At 42.0% G+C, this 19,646-nt stretch overlaps 1 protein-coding gene across 1 annotated transcript in view; it reads right to left on the bottom strand.

Annotated features, from left to right (window-relative positions):
• LOC102386654 (cyclic nucleotide-binding domain-containing protein 2-like) overlaps positions 1 to 19,646 on the bottom strand; it is a 135,850-nt gene that overhangs the window by 88,496 nt on the left and 27,708 nt on the right. Inside the window, exons 5-6 of the mRNA XM_025200837.1 lie at positions 9,216 to 9,290; positions 5,580 to 5,671 (exon numbers count right to left, since the gene is read on the bottom strand). Coding sequence (XP_025056622.1) covers positions 5,580 to 5,671; positions 9,216 to 9,290 — 167 coding nt within the window. The remainder of the gene's footprint in view (positions 1 to 5,579; positions 5,672 to 9,215; positions 9,291 to 19,646) is intronic.

Genomic DNA, 19,646 nt, shown 5'->3' on the forward strand with positions numbered 1-19,646 from the left:
CTTAAACTGTTTTAAGCTATTTTGAAAGTGGTTTATGCGTGCTGAACTTCTGATGTTTCAGATTTGAACCAGTTTCCAATCACTTATATCAGTTTATGTGTAATTTCTGTCCCTAGCCTTGGGGAACTTTAAGGTCAAAAACTGAGAACTCAGATGCCTACATGGCTAGGTAACACCTCCCCAAGAATAGATGGGATTATACTTTTGGATTAAGGTGCCTTAATTCTATCTAAATAATATTTTAGGTAGAAATATATGGCATATAAAGTGTGTGTGTATAGAGACATATGTGTATACATATTTATCAGTATGTGTATATATAAAATAAGATTTGTGTGTGATTTTTAATCCTTATCCTACAGACAGGATAGGATACAGAAGGGTCAACTAATTATCCCTTCTGGCCTTAAAGTCTATGCAATGATGTAATTTTAAACATGATACACCTTAAAATAGGTCTTGCAAGCTGAAAAAGCCTTGTGCTGCCTAACTGCATGGGTGGGACAATTAATAGCCCCATTAATATGATGGGAGCTTTGCCATTGACTTCAGTGTAACCAGGACTTAACCCAATGGTGAGTTTTATCCTCTGTGAACACATGAGCTACATGTGCTGCTTGAATGTAACTACAATATGCAAGGAATTTTCCCGGAAGAACTACACGGTAGCTCTTGGCCCCCAGTAATGAAAAGACTTTCTATATGCTTACCTTTGAGTGTGTGCATAGTGCCATTAATTTGAAAGAAGCCCTAGAGGAGAGATTTGGAGGTCAGGACTTCTGAGTTCTCTATTCCCATTTCTGCTCCATACTAGCAGTGAGGGCTTTATTTCGTTCCTTAGCACAAGGGGTTGCATTTTCAAAAACTTGGAAAAATCTGTTACGTGTATGCAGGCACATGCTTCAGTAGATATTTTTTAAGACTTGTGGAGAGGTGTCTAAATATTGGAAAGAAGAATTGAGTCCTTGGATATCAAACTTGTAGATATAAAGTTTAATTTCCTCTGTAGTCTGTTTTTCATTTTTCTCATCTTTCCTTGTAGGTATTCATCACTAGCCTTATTTTAGTTATCACTCATGGTCCTTTATTACAAGACTTTGGTACATCTGGAAGTGAACTTACTTTCTTTGGAACTCAGTTACTGGAAGTTATAAAATCATATGCTTGCATCAGACTCATGAGATTAATAATTTCAAAAACACCTAAGTGATTTAATAATCTGATTCCCATTTTTTTTAAGTGCTTTAGATGGTAATGACTAAATCCAAAAAATAATTTAGGTGTCAAAATATTTAGCATTGCCTTATCATTGTAGGGTGATCTACAGCTCTGATTTAGGAGCCTCCACTCCTGATAAAATCCATACCTCAATTAATTCAGTAACAGTTTTGGCATTGACTTGAATGGGACCAGGACTGGAGCCAGTAGTGAATTTCAACCTCTGTGAACAGATGAGTCAAATATTTTGGGCAAAAGTATCCACAGTGTGCAGAGAATTTCCCCACTAGATTAATATAATGGTCACAATAAGACTTATGATAAGATTGTCTTACATGGGAATAAGTTAGTTGCCCAAGAACGGCATTCACAGTAGTCAGCATGGTAAGTGGTAATCTGCATCAAGAGGTCAATACAAAATGCTTATGAAATCCCACTCTTCCTTAGGACTATGGGAAGGTGCCACTATCAACTTGGATTTGATGGTTTGAACCCTGTCTTGAAGACAGATGCCTAACTGATCTCTTTCAAGATACAACGAGCATTCAGTCTTGCATACGCTAGTTTTATAGTCCATTGATTTCCATAAGGTGAGACTCGATATATGTGATACATGAGTGAGAAGAACTATACCCAGTGACTTGGCCCAATTTTGCTATCTGTTGCACTTGAGTAATTCCATTCGAACATGGATAAAATAGAGATAAGAAGCTGGCTCAGTACGTAAACAGTCACTGCTTGATTTTTAGTTTAAAATCTTAATAAAAATAACAGCACCAAGCAATAAATAGGCAAACTATATGTGTTATATATACACACACACACACAAATCCAGTAAAATGGATTACCGAATGTTTCAACATCTCTTTAGTCTCTCTAGTGTTAAAAATTCTGAAGGTATGTAGTTATGTGTTGATGTATTTGTTAGCTTACATGAACCGAGATATATAGATCTAATATTTCACTTCGCAGAAACAGTTTATTTCCGGCAGTAAATATGATGTTTGTGAAATGAGAATAGGCTATTTTGAACAGTTATAAACCTGCTGAATAATTGAATTATTACTCATTGGAGGGCAGAATAATTTGTTACCTGTAAGATTCCAGCACTCTGAATCAAAGTAATTACATTCACACTGTCACTTAGTGAAATTATGGCACAAAGCATTATATGAAGAGAAGGCAATTGCTGAAAAGATTTTGTTGAAATAATAGCACCAGTTCGGTACTTCTCTCGCTTCATTCATTGTTACTTTATTATATGGCTAAATAGCTCATTCAACTCTGCTTCACTGGAGTGACAAATAAGAGTGTTAAAAACTGTATCTATGAAGGAAAGGCCACACAACATTTAATGAAAAAAATATTAACTAGTCATTTTTAGGCTCATAAATGTGAAGATGACAAAGGGATGACAAATTTAATTATGAAATAAAAAAGTGAAAGACTTAATTATCCCTTAAAGATTTAGAGGAAACTCTCCACTGGAGGTTTTCCATGTCTTGGGTTTTTTTTTGGTTTTTTGGGGGGGTTTTTTGTTAAGAAAAATGAATCCCGACTGGGAATGGGTTCCAAAACTACAGCACTTCTGTATTCCAGACAGTGAAAGATCATTAGTCAAGACCCTAAAAAAGTAGAAAATTCACTTACAAAACAAATTATTTTAAAATTATTTGATGGGGATTTATTTTTATCTAGGTCTGTATCCATGTTAATTTGTCTACAGAGAGAGGTAGTTAGCCATGTTAGTCTGAAGTCATTTAGAAGGCATGGCAGATATGTACCTTTAGGTTAGGTACAGACATTCAAAAATCCCAAGGTGGAATTGATCTAAGCTATGTGGTTTTCTGTAAGTGGCATAGTTAAAATCGGTAGCAAACAGAACGCACATTTGACCTCTGGTGGGGGGTAAAAAAGTCTTAGACCAGGTTCTTCCATTTTTAAATCAAACTTCTGTTCTGTTATAGACTAGTTTCCAATCATTTATACCAGTAAAAGTGTAATGTGTGAACCTGACCTTATAGACTAACCAAATTAGATATATAGAAGGCAAACAAGCCTTTGTGAACCAAAGATCACTTCAGATGACGTGAAATTCAGTTCCTGAAAGCTTGTGCACTCTCTTGCTCTCTCTCCATTTCTATATTTACACATACACACACACACATCTTATTTAGTCAATAGGTGCAATGTGTATACACACATGTACATACATAGATCCCTCTTCACTCTAGTATCTCAGCATTTCACTTCCACAGTACATTCTCACAGTATATTCTCCAGTTGAGGCAAGACAGCACTATTATCCCCATTTCATGGGGAACCAAGGCCCAGAAGGGAAGCTACTTTTATGGCTTAATACTACAATCAATACTATCTGCACTCAGGCTTTGTAGATGCTATGTCAACATATTAATAATGGTAATGATTAATATATTTTAAAGGCTGGAAGGGACATCACAAGATGATCAGGTCCAGCCCCCTACACCAGGCAGGAAAGACAACTGGGGGGTCAGGTGACCCCAGCAAGGTGATTGTTGAGTCTCCTCTTGAAGATTTCCAGGGAAGGTGACTGCACCACCTCTGAAGGGAGCCTATTCCATAGTCTGGACACCCTGGCTGTGAAGAAGTTTTTTCTAATGTTGAGCCTGAAACAGTCTTTCAGGAGTTTATGGCCATTACTCCTAGTTATCCCCATGGGTGCCCTGGTGAACAGTTGTTCACCAAGCCTTTGATGTATGCCCCTGATGTAGCTGTAAGCCACTATCACCTCCCCTATCAGCCTTCTCTTTCTCAGACTGGAGAGTCCCAGATCCCTCATCCTTTCCTCATATGGCTTGCCATGCAACTCTCTTATCCTTATGGGTGGCCTTTCTCTGGACTCTCTTGAGCTTTACCACATCCTTGTTGAAGTGTGCCACCCAGAACTGGATGCAGTACTCCAGCTGCAGTCTTACCAATGCTGAGTAGAGTGGAAGAATCACTTCCCTAGTTTTTCTGAAGATATATCAATTGATGCATGCCAGGGTATTATTTGCCTGGTTGGCTACAGCATCACACTGCTGGCTCATAGTCATACTGTGGTCTATTATTACCCCAGGTCCCTTTCATTTGTTGGGGGGGGGGGGGGGGGCGGGAGTTGTCCCCAGATGGAGCACTTTATATTTCTCAACACTGAACTTCATTTGATTCAAATCTGCCCAACTTGCCAGCCTGTCTAGGTCCACCTGTATCTGCAGCCTATCTTCAAGTGTGACCATGCTTCCCCATAACTTGGTGTCATCCATGAACTTGCCCACTGAGCTCTTCACCCCCACATCCAAATCATTGATAAAGATGTTGAAAAGCACTGGACCAAGCACTAACACCTGAGAGACACCACTGCCCACTTCTCACCAGGACAACACAGATCCGTTCATTAGAACTATCTGCATCTTACCCTGCAACCAGCTCCCTACCCACCTAGCTGTCTCACAGTTGAGTCCACAGTCTTCCAATTTACTCACGAGGACATCATGGGATTCTAGATCAAAGACCTTTTAGAAGTCAAGATATACAATGTCAACCTCCACTCCCTTATCCAGATGGTAAGTTACCTGATCATAAAAGGAGATGAGGTTGGTAAGACAAAACTTGGCCACAAGGAAGCTATGCTGGCTGTCATTCAGAATCCTACCTTCTGCAAGCTTATTGCAGATAGACTCCTTGATGAATTTTTCCAGGATTTTCCCTGGGATAGAAGTTAGGGTAACTGCCCTATAATTACCCAGGTCTTCCCTTCTTGCTTTCTGATAATGGGAATGTTGTTATTTGTGTGGAGGTGCCCAAATACCCAGATCAGAATTAGGACTCACTGCTTCTATCACTCTGTGAACACATAGGAAAACCTGATCCCCATCATTATGAGTTTACAGTGGTAGATCTATAATACAGTGCACATGCAGTCTGAGTGGACAAACTCACCATCCATTTTGGACTCCCTTTGGAAAGGCTCCATATATTCTTACCTGATTGCAGGAATGGGCTTAATTTAAAAGGCAAAATGATGAGTAAGAGAAGGCGAAAAGGAAGATACCAGTAATGATTACATATGTTGAATTAGTTCACAAGCAATGTCTATGTGGTTTTGAGTCATCTGATTAATCAATTATTGCCCATTTAGGTAATTTCAGAGTGCTTGCTTCTTATTTTGGCCATGAACTGCCAATCCTTCACATACTTTGTCATTGATTCCATATTTCTGCTCCTCTTCTTATCTGCCTGAACCTTTTGCCTATTTCAGATGAAAGATATCTATCAAATAGGCTTCAGTATTTATCCTCTTGTTTTTAAGCTCTCCAATGACATCACAGCAAACTTACCATTCATACCAACCCAGCTGTGCCAGCTTCTCCTGGATGTGAACAGGGTATTCTGAGAAAGTACTGACTGTTGACTTTAACGACAGCATGGCCTAATTGGGGACACAAAATAGTGATTGGGGAAAAGGGGTTAATGAGTTTTATTAACAAAAAAAAATCTAAACCAAGATAGCTGGGGAGGCTAGGAAGCAGTGACGGGAGTGTTTGTTTTCAGAGACGGAGCTGAAGCATGAAAATAGATGTTTTTTCCTTAGCAGCCAAGATCTCAGGAGTGATTTGCTCCTGTGAGAGATGCATATAAGCAGCTGAAGGTATTCACCACTTCACTGGGGCATTAAGCACTTCATTAAGATCTGACTTGAAAAGAGTAGAAAGAAGAAGGATTTAATGCCAAATTCACATCTATGCTAGCATTAGTACTGGTGCAGGGGTGAAAAGGGAACTTTCTTGTGCTCTTCAATGACAGAAGAGGCTGGTAGGACTGTGATATAGATTAGGGCAGCCAGTAACCACTGAAGTACAAAACCACTCCAGCTAAGCCCTCTTCTACCTCCAAGCCCCCACCTACACATTACAGGTATTGAGCAATTAACTGTTTGGTTGTACAATTACCTGGAGACAAACTACAGGTGTAAAGTAGCTTGTCTTTATATATAGATACAGAGAGAGAGTTATACATATTTTCAAAGTCTAACTTTTTAGCTGGTTGGAGCTTTATATATATATATATTATATATAGCTCCGACCAGCTAAAAAGTTAGACCTTGAAAATATGTATTAATTTTATAGCTGGTTTCTATCAAGCTTTAATTTTCATGTGTAGTAGGGTCTCCCTCCAGCTGGGAACCTAGTCAGCTAACAGGGCTCACAACTGCAGGACTACACAAAGCCCAGTGAAAACACCCTGGGCCCTGGGGACTGCAGCTTCCATGATTTCTAGAGCTCATGGGTGTGTGAAACCCTCAGGCCCTGGGAACTGTGGCTGCTGTGATCCCTAGGGCTTGTGGAGGTGCAAAGCCCCCGGGGCCTGGGGATCATGGCTGTCATGATCCCTAAGGCTCCAGGATGCAGGAAACCCCCAGGGCTGGAGAATCAGTGCAGCTGGGGCCTGTGGGGTTCCTAGCTGCAGGAGCTTGCTTTTTGCCAATGTAAAGGGAGAAGATCCTGAGCTTCCCCTGCACCAGAAGCAAGGGGTGATGGGATCTAATCCACAATCCCACACTCACGCTTCCAGCCATGCACATGTGGCATGGATTGTGTGAATTGCACAGATCTCTCTTTGGAAATCAATCCCCATTCCAGTATCTCAAGGTAGGCTTCCTTAAACTGAGTCCCTGAAAATTACATAGCCACTTTAGTAAATCTTGGCCAAATCAATGATTCTTAAACTTTTGTACAACAAGTTTCCTCTTTTCCTAGGATCTCTTTGATCTTCTAAACAGATGCTCTCTCCAGCCTCTTTTCGTTTACCAGTAAGAGGAGTAATTATGACCTTCAGGATTACAATCTAGGGACTATATCATGCATGGTGCTGAGCATTCGAGGTATTCTACACCTTAACCTCCCACTGAAGTCAATAAGAGTTGAGGTAGCAAAGGTATCCTTAAAGCTGCTTAGCACCACACAGCAGGTAATGCAAATCAGAGCACTGTCCAGGATGTCACCATTGCTCAGTTGTCTGTTTCCTCCTAGGGTTTAATTCTAGGACCCAGAGATATGCTTCAGAAGAATGCAGGTGCTAGCACATCTTGGCCAGATTCCAACTCGGGTAATTACATTTTGTCACTTTGGATTCCCCCTGCAACTGATCTTAATAGCCACAATGTGACGTGGGTCCATAGATAGTTCTGAAAATAAGCAGGTATGTTACTATATTATTTAAGCCTACAAATACTAGAATTAAAACCTGGGTATACACCTGCTCAAGAATAAGCAGACATTGATGAAAGAATTAAAAAGAAAAGAACAAATCAGGTTAACAGAGCTGGTGGAGAAAAAATTATATCCTTTCAGTGTTTCCCTTGCTGAAAACAGAAAATCTCTACAAACAACACAGGAAAAGCTCTGAACCTTGGAAGAGAACTGCTTTCCTAGAGATTGTACGTCAGATGTCAGAGCTCCTATGACAACAATAATTCACAGATATCTTAGAGATTTTAAAGTAGTAGTAATAATTATCACAGCGGGCGCGTCTACAAGCAATGCGCTACGGCAATGTCACAAATCCTTTTGCTGTAGTAATGCACTCCCTTGTTATAGTGCATTTCTATAGCAATGTAGCAGCTCAAAATAACTGCACCATGTGCACATCACAGTATGGGCTGTCATTTAGTACTTCCAAAAGGAAGTACTAAGTGATGGTGCAGTAACAAAGCTGCTTTGGGGGCACATGTAGATGCACCCACTATAAGTTAAAGTTACCACTTTACTTTTTTTTCTTAATGAACACACTTAAGTTAGTGAAGAAACCCATATTCTGGGGGGAAAGAGGCCTCTATTTGCATTCAGGCATGTCTGACAGAAAGATGGCAAAATAAAACAAGAAACACTTTTTATCCTATAGACTACCTATGTTACACATGCCAAACTGACAGTTCTATATTGGTGTGGAATGAATACTGTGCTTCATGAATAAAAACCGAGTGAGAATAATCTTGTTTGAGTACAAATCTCTGATTGCCTCCAAACAAATGGAAAGCTTGAAGTTAAATATACAGAGAATGTGAGTTATTTCCAAACATCTATGTTTGATCTGAATGGAGTAAGTCTGCTGAGACAGCTGCTTCTAGTCTGCTTTCTGCCAATTATATTTTCAAACTCTTTATTTTTCCCTTAAGGTTTTCACCAGAGAGCTTATTACTAAATTGGTACCCCTGAGAGCTGAAGAACCCCTAAACCTCCAAATGTTTAAGTCCAAGTTTGAGCACTGGGAGAAATCCTCACCTGTATAAACTGGGGTAATTCTACTGAAGTCAAAGGAGCTCCGACAATTTTGCAACAGCTAAAGAATTGGCTCTGTGGTTGGGCCTTTATATAAACGTACATACGGATCAATAGCTTGAAGATCAGGGGTCCATTTGAGTTGCATAAAGTCACAGAAAAATAGGACATGGAGAGACCTTAGGAGGCCATCTAATTCAACCTTCTGTGGAATTTCAAGCTATTTCAGAGATTTCAAGACTGTTATCAAATCCCCCCTCAGTCTTGTCCAAATTAAATAAACCCAATTCTTCTCATCTTTCCTTGTTTCTTAGACCTCTAACCATTTTTGTTGATCCCTACTGAACTCTTTCCAAATTGTCCACATCTTTTTGAAGCGTCATTCCCAAAATTGGACGCAGTAACCCAGCTCAGGTCTCATTGGTGCTAAATAGAGTGGATGAATCACTCCTCTTCACTTGCAGGCCACACTCCTGTTAATACAGTCTACTATGCTATTGGCTTGTTGTTGTTGTTGGGTTTTTGGGGTTTTTTTGTAATGGGAGCACACTGTTGACTCTCAATCATTTAACAGTCCACTACAATCCCCCAGTCTTTTTGGCAGTACTGCAGCCTAGTCAATCATTCCCTAGAGGGTATTTGTGCATTTGGTTATTCAATACTAAATTCATACAACTCTCTTTCCTTAAATCATACCAGTTTGATGCCTTCTGATTTTCGGTTTTCTGGAGGCCCTGAGAGAATGACTCGTGCCTCACTGCTGATAGTTGTCTGTGAAGAAGAGGAAAGAGCCCGTCAGCAACCTACAGGGACTGATCAGCCCGTTCATTGCAATGCACTGAGAGCCAATGAAGGATATAATTTAAGAGGAATAAAAACAACAGATTAGATCACTTTGTGAGCATCATGAAAGTCTGTAGCCATATGAGCTAGCTCAGAAATCAGTCTTTGTGCTTCATGGAATAAGCCAGCTGCTTCTTAGAGCTGAGAGAGAAATTTTCTCCCTATGATAAGACATAGCACTGTTTCAGCATGTAGGCATGATGATAGGGTGTGGGATGGAATGTGTCTTCCTCAGATGTATCAAGTATTGAGCACTGATCAAGGGTCAATATCAGTCAAAGGTCCTGGGCACCCAATATGTTTACAGTGGTATAATTTACATCAGACATATACACGGATATAAATTATGCCAGAATCTAGAATGCGCAGAAGACCAGCGTCCTGCATCTAGTACTATAACATCTCGCCAGTAGGCGGTGGGTGAGCTTTTAAGAACCAGTTTGCTCTGACCAAGTGGCTATCCCAGGTTAAGCTGCAGACATACAGCACCTACACTGGTATAGCGTGCACTAGTATAGTTTTATACCAATTTTTTCTCAAAGAAGTGCTCACAGAATGTACGTAAGTTAGGCTGAATGTCTGCTACGTTTTTAACACCAGTGTACAGGGCCTATGTCTTAGCTTTCAAAGGTGCCTTAAAGAGTCAGATTAGTTGTTCTCAACTTTTTTAGGCTCCAGGCACCCTTCATTAGACTCCAGACACTCCTCAGCAAATGCCAACTCCTAGTTTTTACTCATGGTTTGATTATGTCACAACCCAAAGTTGTGATTTTCTTGTTTGTGTGTGCTTCGGCATCGCTAAATCATGTTCCCACCAAATTACAGCTCTTTTGCACGGTGGAGTGTTCTGTTGCAATTAAGAACCCGCGTGCAGGAGTTTTTCCCGCCAGTTCTGTAGCTTTCTTTGCATAGTGCATTCCTTTTGCATTATAGTGATGCACGATGCAAAGGAGTTCCTGCCATTTGTATTTAGATTCGTGCCACATTATTGGCCGGTTCTAAATGTAGGCATACGTGGCAGCTAGCTATTGGCTTGCTAGCTGTACAAAAGGCTTGGGTAGTTTCCGCCCAAGTCGGAGAGAGAGAAAGCACGTGGAGTTCGGGAAAGGAGCGTGAGGATTTCTAAGCGCTGCTGATCCTTTCGAACCCAGCTTTTTCCTTAAGAGGGCAACAGAGGTTTAATTTGTCGAACCCACGGAGCTTCAACAACTCCGGGGGACCTATTTACCGAACCCTCGGATCCTTAACAACTCCGAGGCACATAACCTCTAGCCTCTCCCCGTCGCCGATCGCAGTCCAGACGTATCCCTATCCTAAGGACCCAATTGTCGAACCCACGGAGTCTTAACAGCTCCGGGGGGACCTGGGAACTGAGTAACCCACGGAGATACAGCTGCTCCGTGAGAACGAATTATTGAACCCGCGGAGCCTAAGCCACTCTGGGGTCAAGGAACCGAGTCTATTAGAGTCCTCCACCGAGAACTCAAGCGGAGCCGTGCCTGGAAAGCTGACCAGTCTACAACGCGACCACCTTGGGTGTAAGTAAATAATCTTTTCAATCAACCATTACGCCTCCGTGACTGATTCTAGCTCGAGCGTACCATACCGCGCCGCGGTTTTCTCCAGCCCCGCGTGCCCGGGCTGCTGGTCACAGCCTGTGTGCGCAAAGACGGGCCCGGCTCGCCCCCGGCTCACACATGGCGACCCAGGCAGGATTGGGAGAGGGCCCGCACAGATTACAGAAAAATAACACTGCAATTCTTCTGTCAGAAACAATTTAGAAACACTCAACCAGTCAGAATGTTTTTAACATTATCCATTCCTGTTTGAAAGCTCAAGGTTTAACTTGTGAATCATATTTGCACACCTACCAGTGCTAATATTGCGTGGCACCCTGTGGCACCCTTGAAAGGACCTCAATGCACCCTAGGGTGCTGTGGCACCTTGGCTGAGAATCACTAAATTAGATGTTCAACTCTCATTGAGATTTTGGTGCTTAGCTCCCTTAGTCCCTCTGAAAAAACATCTCATCCTAAAAGGATAGCCAGGAAGAACCAGGGAGGACTCAGAGTGTCAAGCATATAAGATTTTAATGGATGAGAATCTGCCAATGGATATTCTGCAATAATCCAAGAACTCCTTTCTAATATTATTAAGAGTTCCTTCCTTCAATAATTGTGTAATTATTAACTGATATATCATTTGAGTACACCTTCTGAAATACCAGATATATTTGGCTTTTTAAGCTTTGAAATTACACCAATGACGAAGGAGTTATTTAGCAATTTCTTTCATATGCATTTTATCTTTTGGGTGGTGGGGGGGTGGAGAGAGCTCATTTTCAAGGTACATTCATGATGAGTGTTGATCTTTATTTGTATCTGTGTTGCTGAATTTACAACCAGAACCAACTCCCATTGAAAGCAATGGCAAAAGCTTCATTGAAATGACCCATTAAAATTCACCAGATGCCAAACTCCTAGGCTATCTTGAAAATCCTAGCCCTATAGACTATTATCCATCCTCAATCTGGGTCTAGTCCTTTAAGTGGCTAAACACACTTAGTGCCCTCCAAACCTATGCAGATACTAGGAGCTTACAGGCTTGGGGAGTCTCTTTTATTTTAGCATGTCCTTCAGCTGTTACACACTCTCAGCATTATCAGTGATATTCCAGTCTTTCCCAGTGCCTCAAGTAATACACCTGCATTGTTGTTTCTTGGAGGTATCATCAAACTAATATGCAAGCACTTTTGTTGGCTTCCTAATGTAAAATGTCATATCCCTGGCAGATAATGCACAAACGCTTCCTGTTTGAAGTGCTGGCAAAGAATTCATGAATGATAAATTAAGATTTTTTTCCAGGTTCCCCAAATCTGTGACTAAGTGATGGCATATTTGCAAAATTTAGAGGGAGATCAGAAACATGGCACTGTATCTGAGGTTCATTTGTAGAAGGTAAAGTAGCATATGTTATGAGTCAGTTAATCTCTTTAGGGCTTTATCCAGCACAAATTAGGTTCTGTGGTCACTGAGTCACAGCAGGCTGTGGGCTGCTGCAGCCTTGGAGCTTTGTCACGATTCAGCTGCCAAGAAATGAACTGCTCCATGGGCACGAAAATTGGCTTAAGCTGTGCGAGTTCCAGACACACATGCACTGATCCAACAGCTCTTCCTCCCTCTGTAGCAAGCACACTTCAGTGTGATTGCTTTCTTATTGACTCTCCAATGGACATGATTTTAAGAGGGTGCAGTTGAAAGCAATCGACTGTGTTAATGCAGTCTTAGAGAATTAGTAAAGACAGTTAGAAAAAGTCTTTTAGTAGAAATGATGGGAAATATTTCATGAAACATTTAAAGCCAGTCAGAGGAGAGTACTAGAATTCACAGTTGTACACAGCGGGTTCTGCATGTCGCCTTAGTGCAGTGACTGAATTTTTGTTGTATTGTATTTGAACAGCTCAGTGGTAAGAGTAGTGAAAATGTGAATATTTGGGGTGGAAAGGACAGGACAGACGTGTTTATAGAAGAATTCCAGGTGCAGAATAGTAAAGATAAAAGCAAGGCAATGGTTGTTGCCAAAAATGGTACCCCATAGACAGAACAATTACATCAAGCAGTAAAATCTTCACTGTAGTTGAATTTAAATACCTTGACTCAGTGATCATTAGTGACAAAAAGACTGGAAAAGAATTGACAAGAAGGTTGCAGCTTGCAGGGAACTTTTAACTAATTGTTAAAGAGTTAGTCTGAGACAGAAACATCCCCAGGGAAGCAAAGCTGGCAATGTACAGAGCTTATTACATCCTGATTGCATGGAAGGTGCAGAGACTCAAGTTCCAAGGAAGGGGGATTTCAGCTGGTTACAGACTATATAAATGAGTTTTCTAAGGGCAACTGTTGGGAAATTGAAAAGAGTCTGAACGAGGAATGTCTGACTAAAAAGAATGCAAAATCAGGGGAGCTGGAAGATACAAGTAGAAAGACGATGCCTGCTCTGGTTTGGCCACATGACACTGCTGCACAGGGACACGACAATGGATGCTGAACATGCAATAGGAAGGCAAGAGGCCAAAAAGAAGACCACAGAGAAGATGGGATGGCAACGTGCAGAAGGAAATGATTACAAGAAGGGAATCCTGAGAGGAAATCATGGAAGAAAAGTAGTAGGGAGTTAGAATGAGAGGGATTGGAATTAATATATTACCAGACCCAGCAAGGTGCTGCAATTGTTGATTTATGATGCTGATGGTAATGGGAAAGAGGAATGCACTGAGTCTGAGATTTGCAAAGCAGTCAAAGAGAGTTGGAAGATACAGTTCCCATTAAAAATAATTTCTCACATGGCTTTGAAAAATCTCAGTCTAAATTATTCACTAGAGGCAGAGCATGTAGTATGGACATTCTCTGCCTCTAGCAAGTGGACATGGGTGCCAGGGTGCACTCAGGGTTTCATGGGTGCCAGGAATCCTGGTCCTGTTCCCAGCTTTGTTGTCAATTAAGTTTGGAATTTACATCCCCTTGTGAAATGGAGATGCTATTTGCCTCCCTCACAAGGGTGGTGTCAGGGTTAGTTCAATACTTACTCTTTGTGCAAAACGCTATGAAAATATAAAAGGCTATTTATTATCACTGTTAATATTAATAATTAAAACATATCCCTTGGTCATTTCCATTTCTAATTTCTGTGATTCTTTGAAGTGCTCTCTTATTAAGGCAAGATTGTCTGGCAGGATAAAGTATAAAACACAGGGTATGTGCCCACATGTGACACACTTGAAACCAATGTACAAGACATATTAACTGTATATTGATAATGATAAGCTCTTGTCATAGCTATTTTACAGTAACTGTGACTTTGCCAGGAAGATTTCTCAGATGAAGGCTATCAATTAACTGAGCAAAGTACACCCTGCTGCAAAGACACTAAGAATTGTTCATTTCTAGGCACCTGATTCAGCAGGCTTCTGAACTGTAGAGACCTCCTGAAGTTCAGCAGTCCTGTAGTCTAACTTTTGTGAAACAATCCCTTCCTCTTCTTGCTTGCTGAATACAGAGGTAATATTTTTTATCGTACAGATATTTTAATAGCACCGAAGTGACTAAAAGACATAAGATACTTAAGGATATATCTTCACTATAGCAGCAGAGTGCCTCAGGTGAAAGGTTCCCACCTTCTCACATGCTCCAGACGCAGACATGTCAGTGAAGGAACTCCAAACTATCTCTCCGAGGTGACCCCAGTCTCTGGTGTGCTTGAGAGTAGTGAGGAAAACCTCCAGAGCAACCTAACCAGCCAGGTTTGAAGCATGTGATGGGTATAGGTGAACAAGGCATGCTTCAGGGCATCCCAACAGATACATCCCCCAAAATTTCCTTTGAAACAGAACTATAAAAAATACCTGTAAGACACAGCATGTGGCTACAGCATTCAGCAAGTAAAAAAGGAAGGGGCTTATAAGTCCTGTTTTCTGAAGGTGCATAGGACTTAGGCTCCTAAGTTTCTGTGATGCTTTTGAAACTTTTGCCTCTCATGTCTTTGCTTTTTAAGCAGACAAGATCCATACACTGTGCATGGAGAGCTGTCATTGTAACTCAGATCAGATGTCCTAGATATTGCAAAATAATGGCACTACAAACTCAAGGGAAGCAGCTGGACAGCTACTGTGCAAACAAAAATTCAGAAAAACAGAAATGATGTTTTGTTAACTTTTTAAAGAATATCCCTCTCTGATACTACAACAGGTGATGGGGGAATACAGAATTCTTAATTGTGACCTAGAATACTCAATAGCATATTACTTATGCTTTCCAGATCCCAGCGAATGTGCATGGGATTGTGTGGGGCAGGGGGCAAGAGAATAAATATCCAATATAATGGTCATTTAAACCAATTTTTAAGAAAACGTTTTAGGTCTCTTGAAATCTACTGAGTAGCTAAACGTTATTATATTGTACCACACAAGGCTGCAGAGGTAGTATGACATAGCCCTTGATAAGGATGTTACAGAGGCCCTGAAGAAAATCCTGAGTAGAATCTGATTGTTTAAAATTAAGTATGTGCTTAAATACTTTACTGTAGGAACGGCTCTGAATCATTCAGCCTGACAGACGAAGACATACAGTACATATTAGTGTGGTCTTTGTAACCTGTTACTAGGTCAGTTTTAACTTTCAAGAGTCTTAAGAACATAAGCGGTGCCTATAAACGTGCTGGGAGGCTGCTTCAACACGCTGTAAAATTAAGAGCCAGCCTCCATGTCTTGTGTATTAGGCCTGTGTAAGTAGGCAGCTATTTGATCCAGCTTCAGATCCAGCTGCTTCAGATGCCAGGGATCCGATCCGGAGCTCTTGACTGGGTTTCTGCTTCGATCCAGCCAAAGTGGCTCTGAAGACTTGGAAATCTAGCCATAGGGTATAATGAGGAATCAATGACATATCTATAACTTTGTTGTTTTTTGTCTTATTTGGATAAAATTTTCAGGGGTTTTAGCCTCTGCTGAGAGCATGAAGCCTGCCAAGTTTCAAGAAGATGGGTGCAGGGGTTTGGGTGGGGAACTGCACCTCAAGCTGCAGACAAGCAAACTCGTGACATAACACACCCAGTGTCTCCTAAGGCACAGCAGGGTGAAAGCTACAGGGATGGTAGCCTGCTGCAGCCATGCAGTCTGCCAGCTGTCAAGGAGATAGGTACAGCGGTTCTGGGGCCCTGCACCTCTGGCTCCTGACAGACAAAACTTGTGACATGGGTCACATGGGTGACATGGGTGCTTATGCAACTGACTGTCTCTGTCTTGAGGCAGTTGATTGTCTGTATTGATTATTGTTTCTCCTTAGTCTGTGGTTCTGTAGGTGTTAATTGATGCTAATTAACTGGTTACATTAGCTAGCAACTGTGTATTGAGCTGGTCCCTAAGTGAATTATGATTGATTGGTAACTGGTAACACAATAGCTTAGCAGCCAGGCCTGCAGTACTTTCCCCGCACCTCCCCCCCACCCCAGACAAACACAGTTGCACAAGCACCCATGTCACAAGTTTTGCCTGTCACCAGCTAGGGGTGCAAGGCCCCAGAACCCCTGCACCAATCTCCTCGACAGCTGGCAGGCTTCGTGGCTGCAGCGGGGTGACCATCCCTGCAGCTGTCACCCTGCTGCGCCTTAACACATACAGTGTCACCCATGTCACATGTTTTGCTTGTCCACAGCTTAAGGTGCAGTTCCCCCCAAACCCCTGCACTTACCTCCTTGAAACTTGGCAGGCTTTATGGCCTGAGCAGGGGCCACCACCGCTACAGTTTTCAGCCCACTGCACCATAACCCACACAGGATCATGTATGTCATGACTTTTGCCTGTCAGCAGCTTGAGGTGAAGTTCCCCCCCAAACCCCTGCACCGATCTTCTTGAAACTTGGCAGGCTTTGTGGCCTCACCAGGGGCTACCATCTCTGCCCTTTTCATGCCCCATGTGTTGTAACACATAGACGTGACACAAGTTTTGCTTTCAAGAATTTGGGGTGCAGTTCCCCCCAAACCCCTGCACTGATATTTTTGAAAGTTGGCAGGCTTTATGCCTTTATGCTCTCAGCAGAGGCTACAACCCCTGCAAATTCCATCTAAATCAGACAAAAATCAACAAAGTTATAGATATTTCATTGTTTCCCCATTATACCGTATGGCCAGATCTCCGAAGCGCTTCAGAAGCTCCGAACCGCTTTGGAAAATCTAACGAAGCCAGGGCTTCGATCCGGACTTGTTGCTTCAGATGACCAAAGTGTCCGAAGCTGCTCCAGATCTGAAGCACAGTCCGAAGCCTCGCACAGCTCTATCGTATATCAGCATCCCTACACTTCAAAATGGGGTGGGGGGGGTCTTTAACTAAAGCTCATTTAATGAGCTTTAGTTGAAGTCCCTCTGCCACCATTTTGAAGCATGAGGACACTGACACATAAGATGCTGTGGCACTTTAATTAGAGCAGCTCTCGGGGCCACCCACAGAACACATCTAAAAATGCCCAAGACAACTATACTGGGTCAGACCAATAGGTCGATCTAACCCAGTATCCTGTCTCTGACAGTGGCAAGAGTGGAGGCTATAGAGTCAGAGCATTGAGCCAGATATCTCTAAAGTGATTTATCCCTTATTCAATACCTTCCCTGGCATCCACCATTATTGGTTTACAGATGCCAGAGGAAACAGCTCTAATCATTATGTTCAATAGCCATTAATTGATCTATCATCCATTAATTTAAGCAGTCCCTTTTTGAACCTGGCTATGCTATTTGCCTCCATCACCTCCTGTGACAATGAATTCTACAAGTTAACTACTCATTGAGTTAAAAGTACCTTCTCTTCTTGGTTTTAAGTCTGGCACCTACTAATTTCAGTGAGTGCCCCCTAGTCTCAGCACTCTGAGATTTGGTGAGCAACAGTTCCTTATTCACTTGGTCTATCCGCTTCATGATTTTATAGACCTCTATCATATCCCCCCCATCAGCCTTCACCTTTCCAAGCTGAAGTCTTAACCTTTTTAGTCTCTCTTGATATGGCAACTGCTCCATGCCTCTGATCCTTTGACTGCCCTTCTCTGAACCTTTTCCAGTTCTACTACATCATTTTTGAGATGTGGGGACCAGACCTGTATGCAGTATTCAAGAAGCAGATGCACCATGTAAACTATCTATAATGATTCCAAGGTCTCTTTCCTGAGTTGTAACAGCTAATTCAGAAACTAGCCGTTTGTATAGTTACGGTTATTTTCCCCACCTTGCACTTGTTGACATTGAGTTCACCTGCCACTTTTTTTGCCCACTCATGCACTTAGCTTGGTGATATTGTTCTGCAGCTCCTCTCCAACAGTTTGACTACCCAGAATCATTTGGCATCATCTGCAAATTTGGAGATTTCACTGTCTAACCTCAGTTAGAATCATAGAAAATTGGGGTTGGAAGGGACCTCAGGAGGTCATCTAGTCCAACATCCTGCTCAAAACAGGGCCATCCCCAACTAGATCACCCCCACCAAGGCTTTGTCTAGCTGGGTCTTAAAAACCTCCAAGGATGGAGATTCCACGACCTCTCTGGGCAACCTGTTCCAGTGCTTTACTACCCTCCTCATAATAAAGTTCTTCCTAATATTGGGGGTCGGACTCGATGATCTATTGAGGTCCCTTCCAACCCTAACATCTATGACTATCACTGCTATGAATATCTAACCTAAACTTCCCTTGCTGCAACTTGAGACAATTGCTTCTTGTTCTGTCATTTGCCACCACAGAGTACAGTCTAACTCTATCCTCTTTCAAACTCCACTTCAGGTAGTTGAAAGCTGCTATTAAATCCCTTCTCAGTCTTTTCTTCTGCAGATTAAATAAACCCAGTTCCCTCAGCCTGTCCTCAGAAGTCATGTGCCCCAGCACTCTCACCATTTTCATTGCCTTCCACTGGACTCTCTTCAATTTGTCCACATCCTTCCTGTGGTGGGGGGAGCCCAAAACTGGATGCAGTACTCCAGATGTGACCTCACCAGTGCTGAATACAAGGGAAGATTCATTTCCCTCAATCTGCTGGCAACACTCCAAATATGCAGCCCTGTATGCCATTAGTCTTCTTGGCAACAAGGGCATGCCAAGACTTATATTCAAGCTTATATTCATCTTATTGTCCACTGCAACCCCTGGATCCTTTTCTGCAGAGCTGCTGCTTAGTCAGTCAGTCCCCAGCCTGTAGCAGTACATGGGATTGTTCCATCCTAAATTCAGCACTTTTCAATTGTCCTTAGTAAACCTCATGAGATTTCTTTTGGCCCAGTCCTCCAATCTGTCAATGTCTTTCTGAATCTTACTCCTACCCTCTAGCATATCTGATATTCCTCCCAGCTTGGTGTCATCTGTATACTTCCTGAGGGTGTATTCCACCCCATCTACCAGGTCACTGATGAAAATATTGACTAAAATTGGCCCCAGGACCAACCCCTGGAGCACTCCACTTGATACCGACTGCCAACTAGACACTGAGCCATTAATTACTACTTTCTGAGCCCGATGATCTGACCAGTTTTCTATCCACCATTTCCTGGTCATTGATGAAAATGTTGACCAAAACTGGGACCAGCACATATCCCTGCAGGACCCCACCTTGTCTTCCCTCCATCCTGAAAGGTGACCATTTAGTGACCTACTCTTTGCTTCCTATCTTTTAACCAGGTCTCAGTCCAGAAAAGAACCTTCTCTCCAATCCCAAGACAACTATGCAAAATACAGGTTTTCCACAAGTAGTAGCATAACT

Source organism: Alligator sinensis, unplaced genomic scaffold, assembly GCF_000455745.1.
Source record: "Alligator sinensis unplaced genomic scaffold, ASM45574v1 scaffold602_1, whole genome shotgun sequence".
In the NCBI taxonomy this organism is placed as follows: Eukaryota; Metazoa; Chordata; order Crocodylia; family Alligatoridae; genus Alligator; species Alligator sinensis.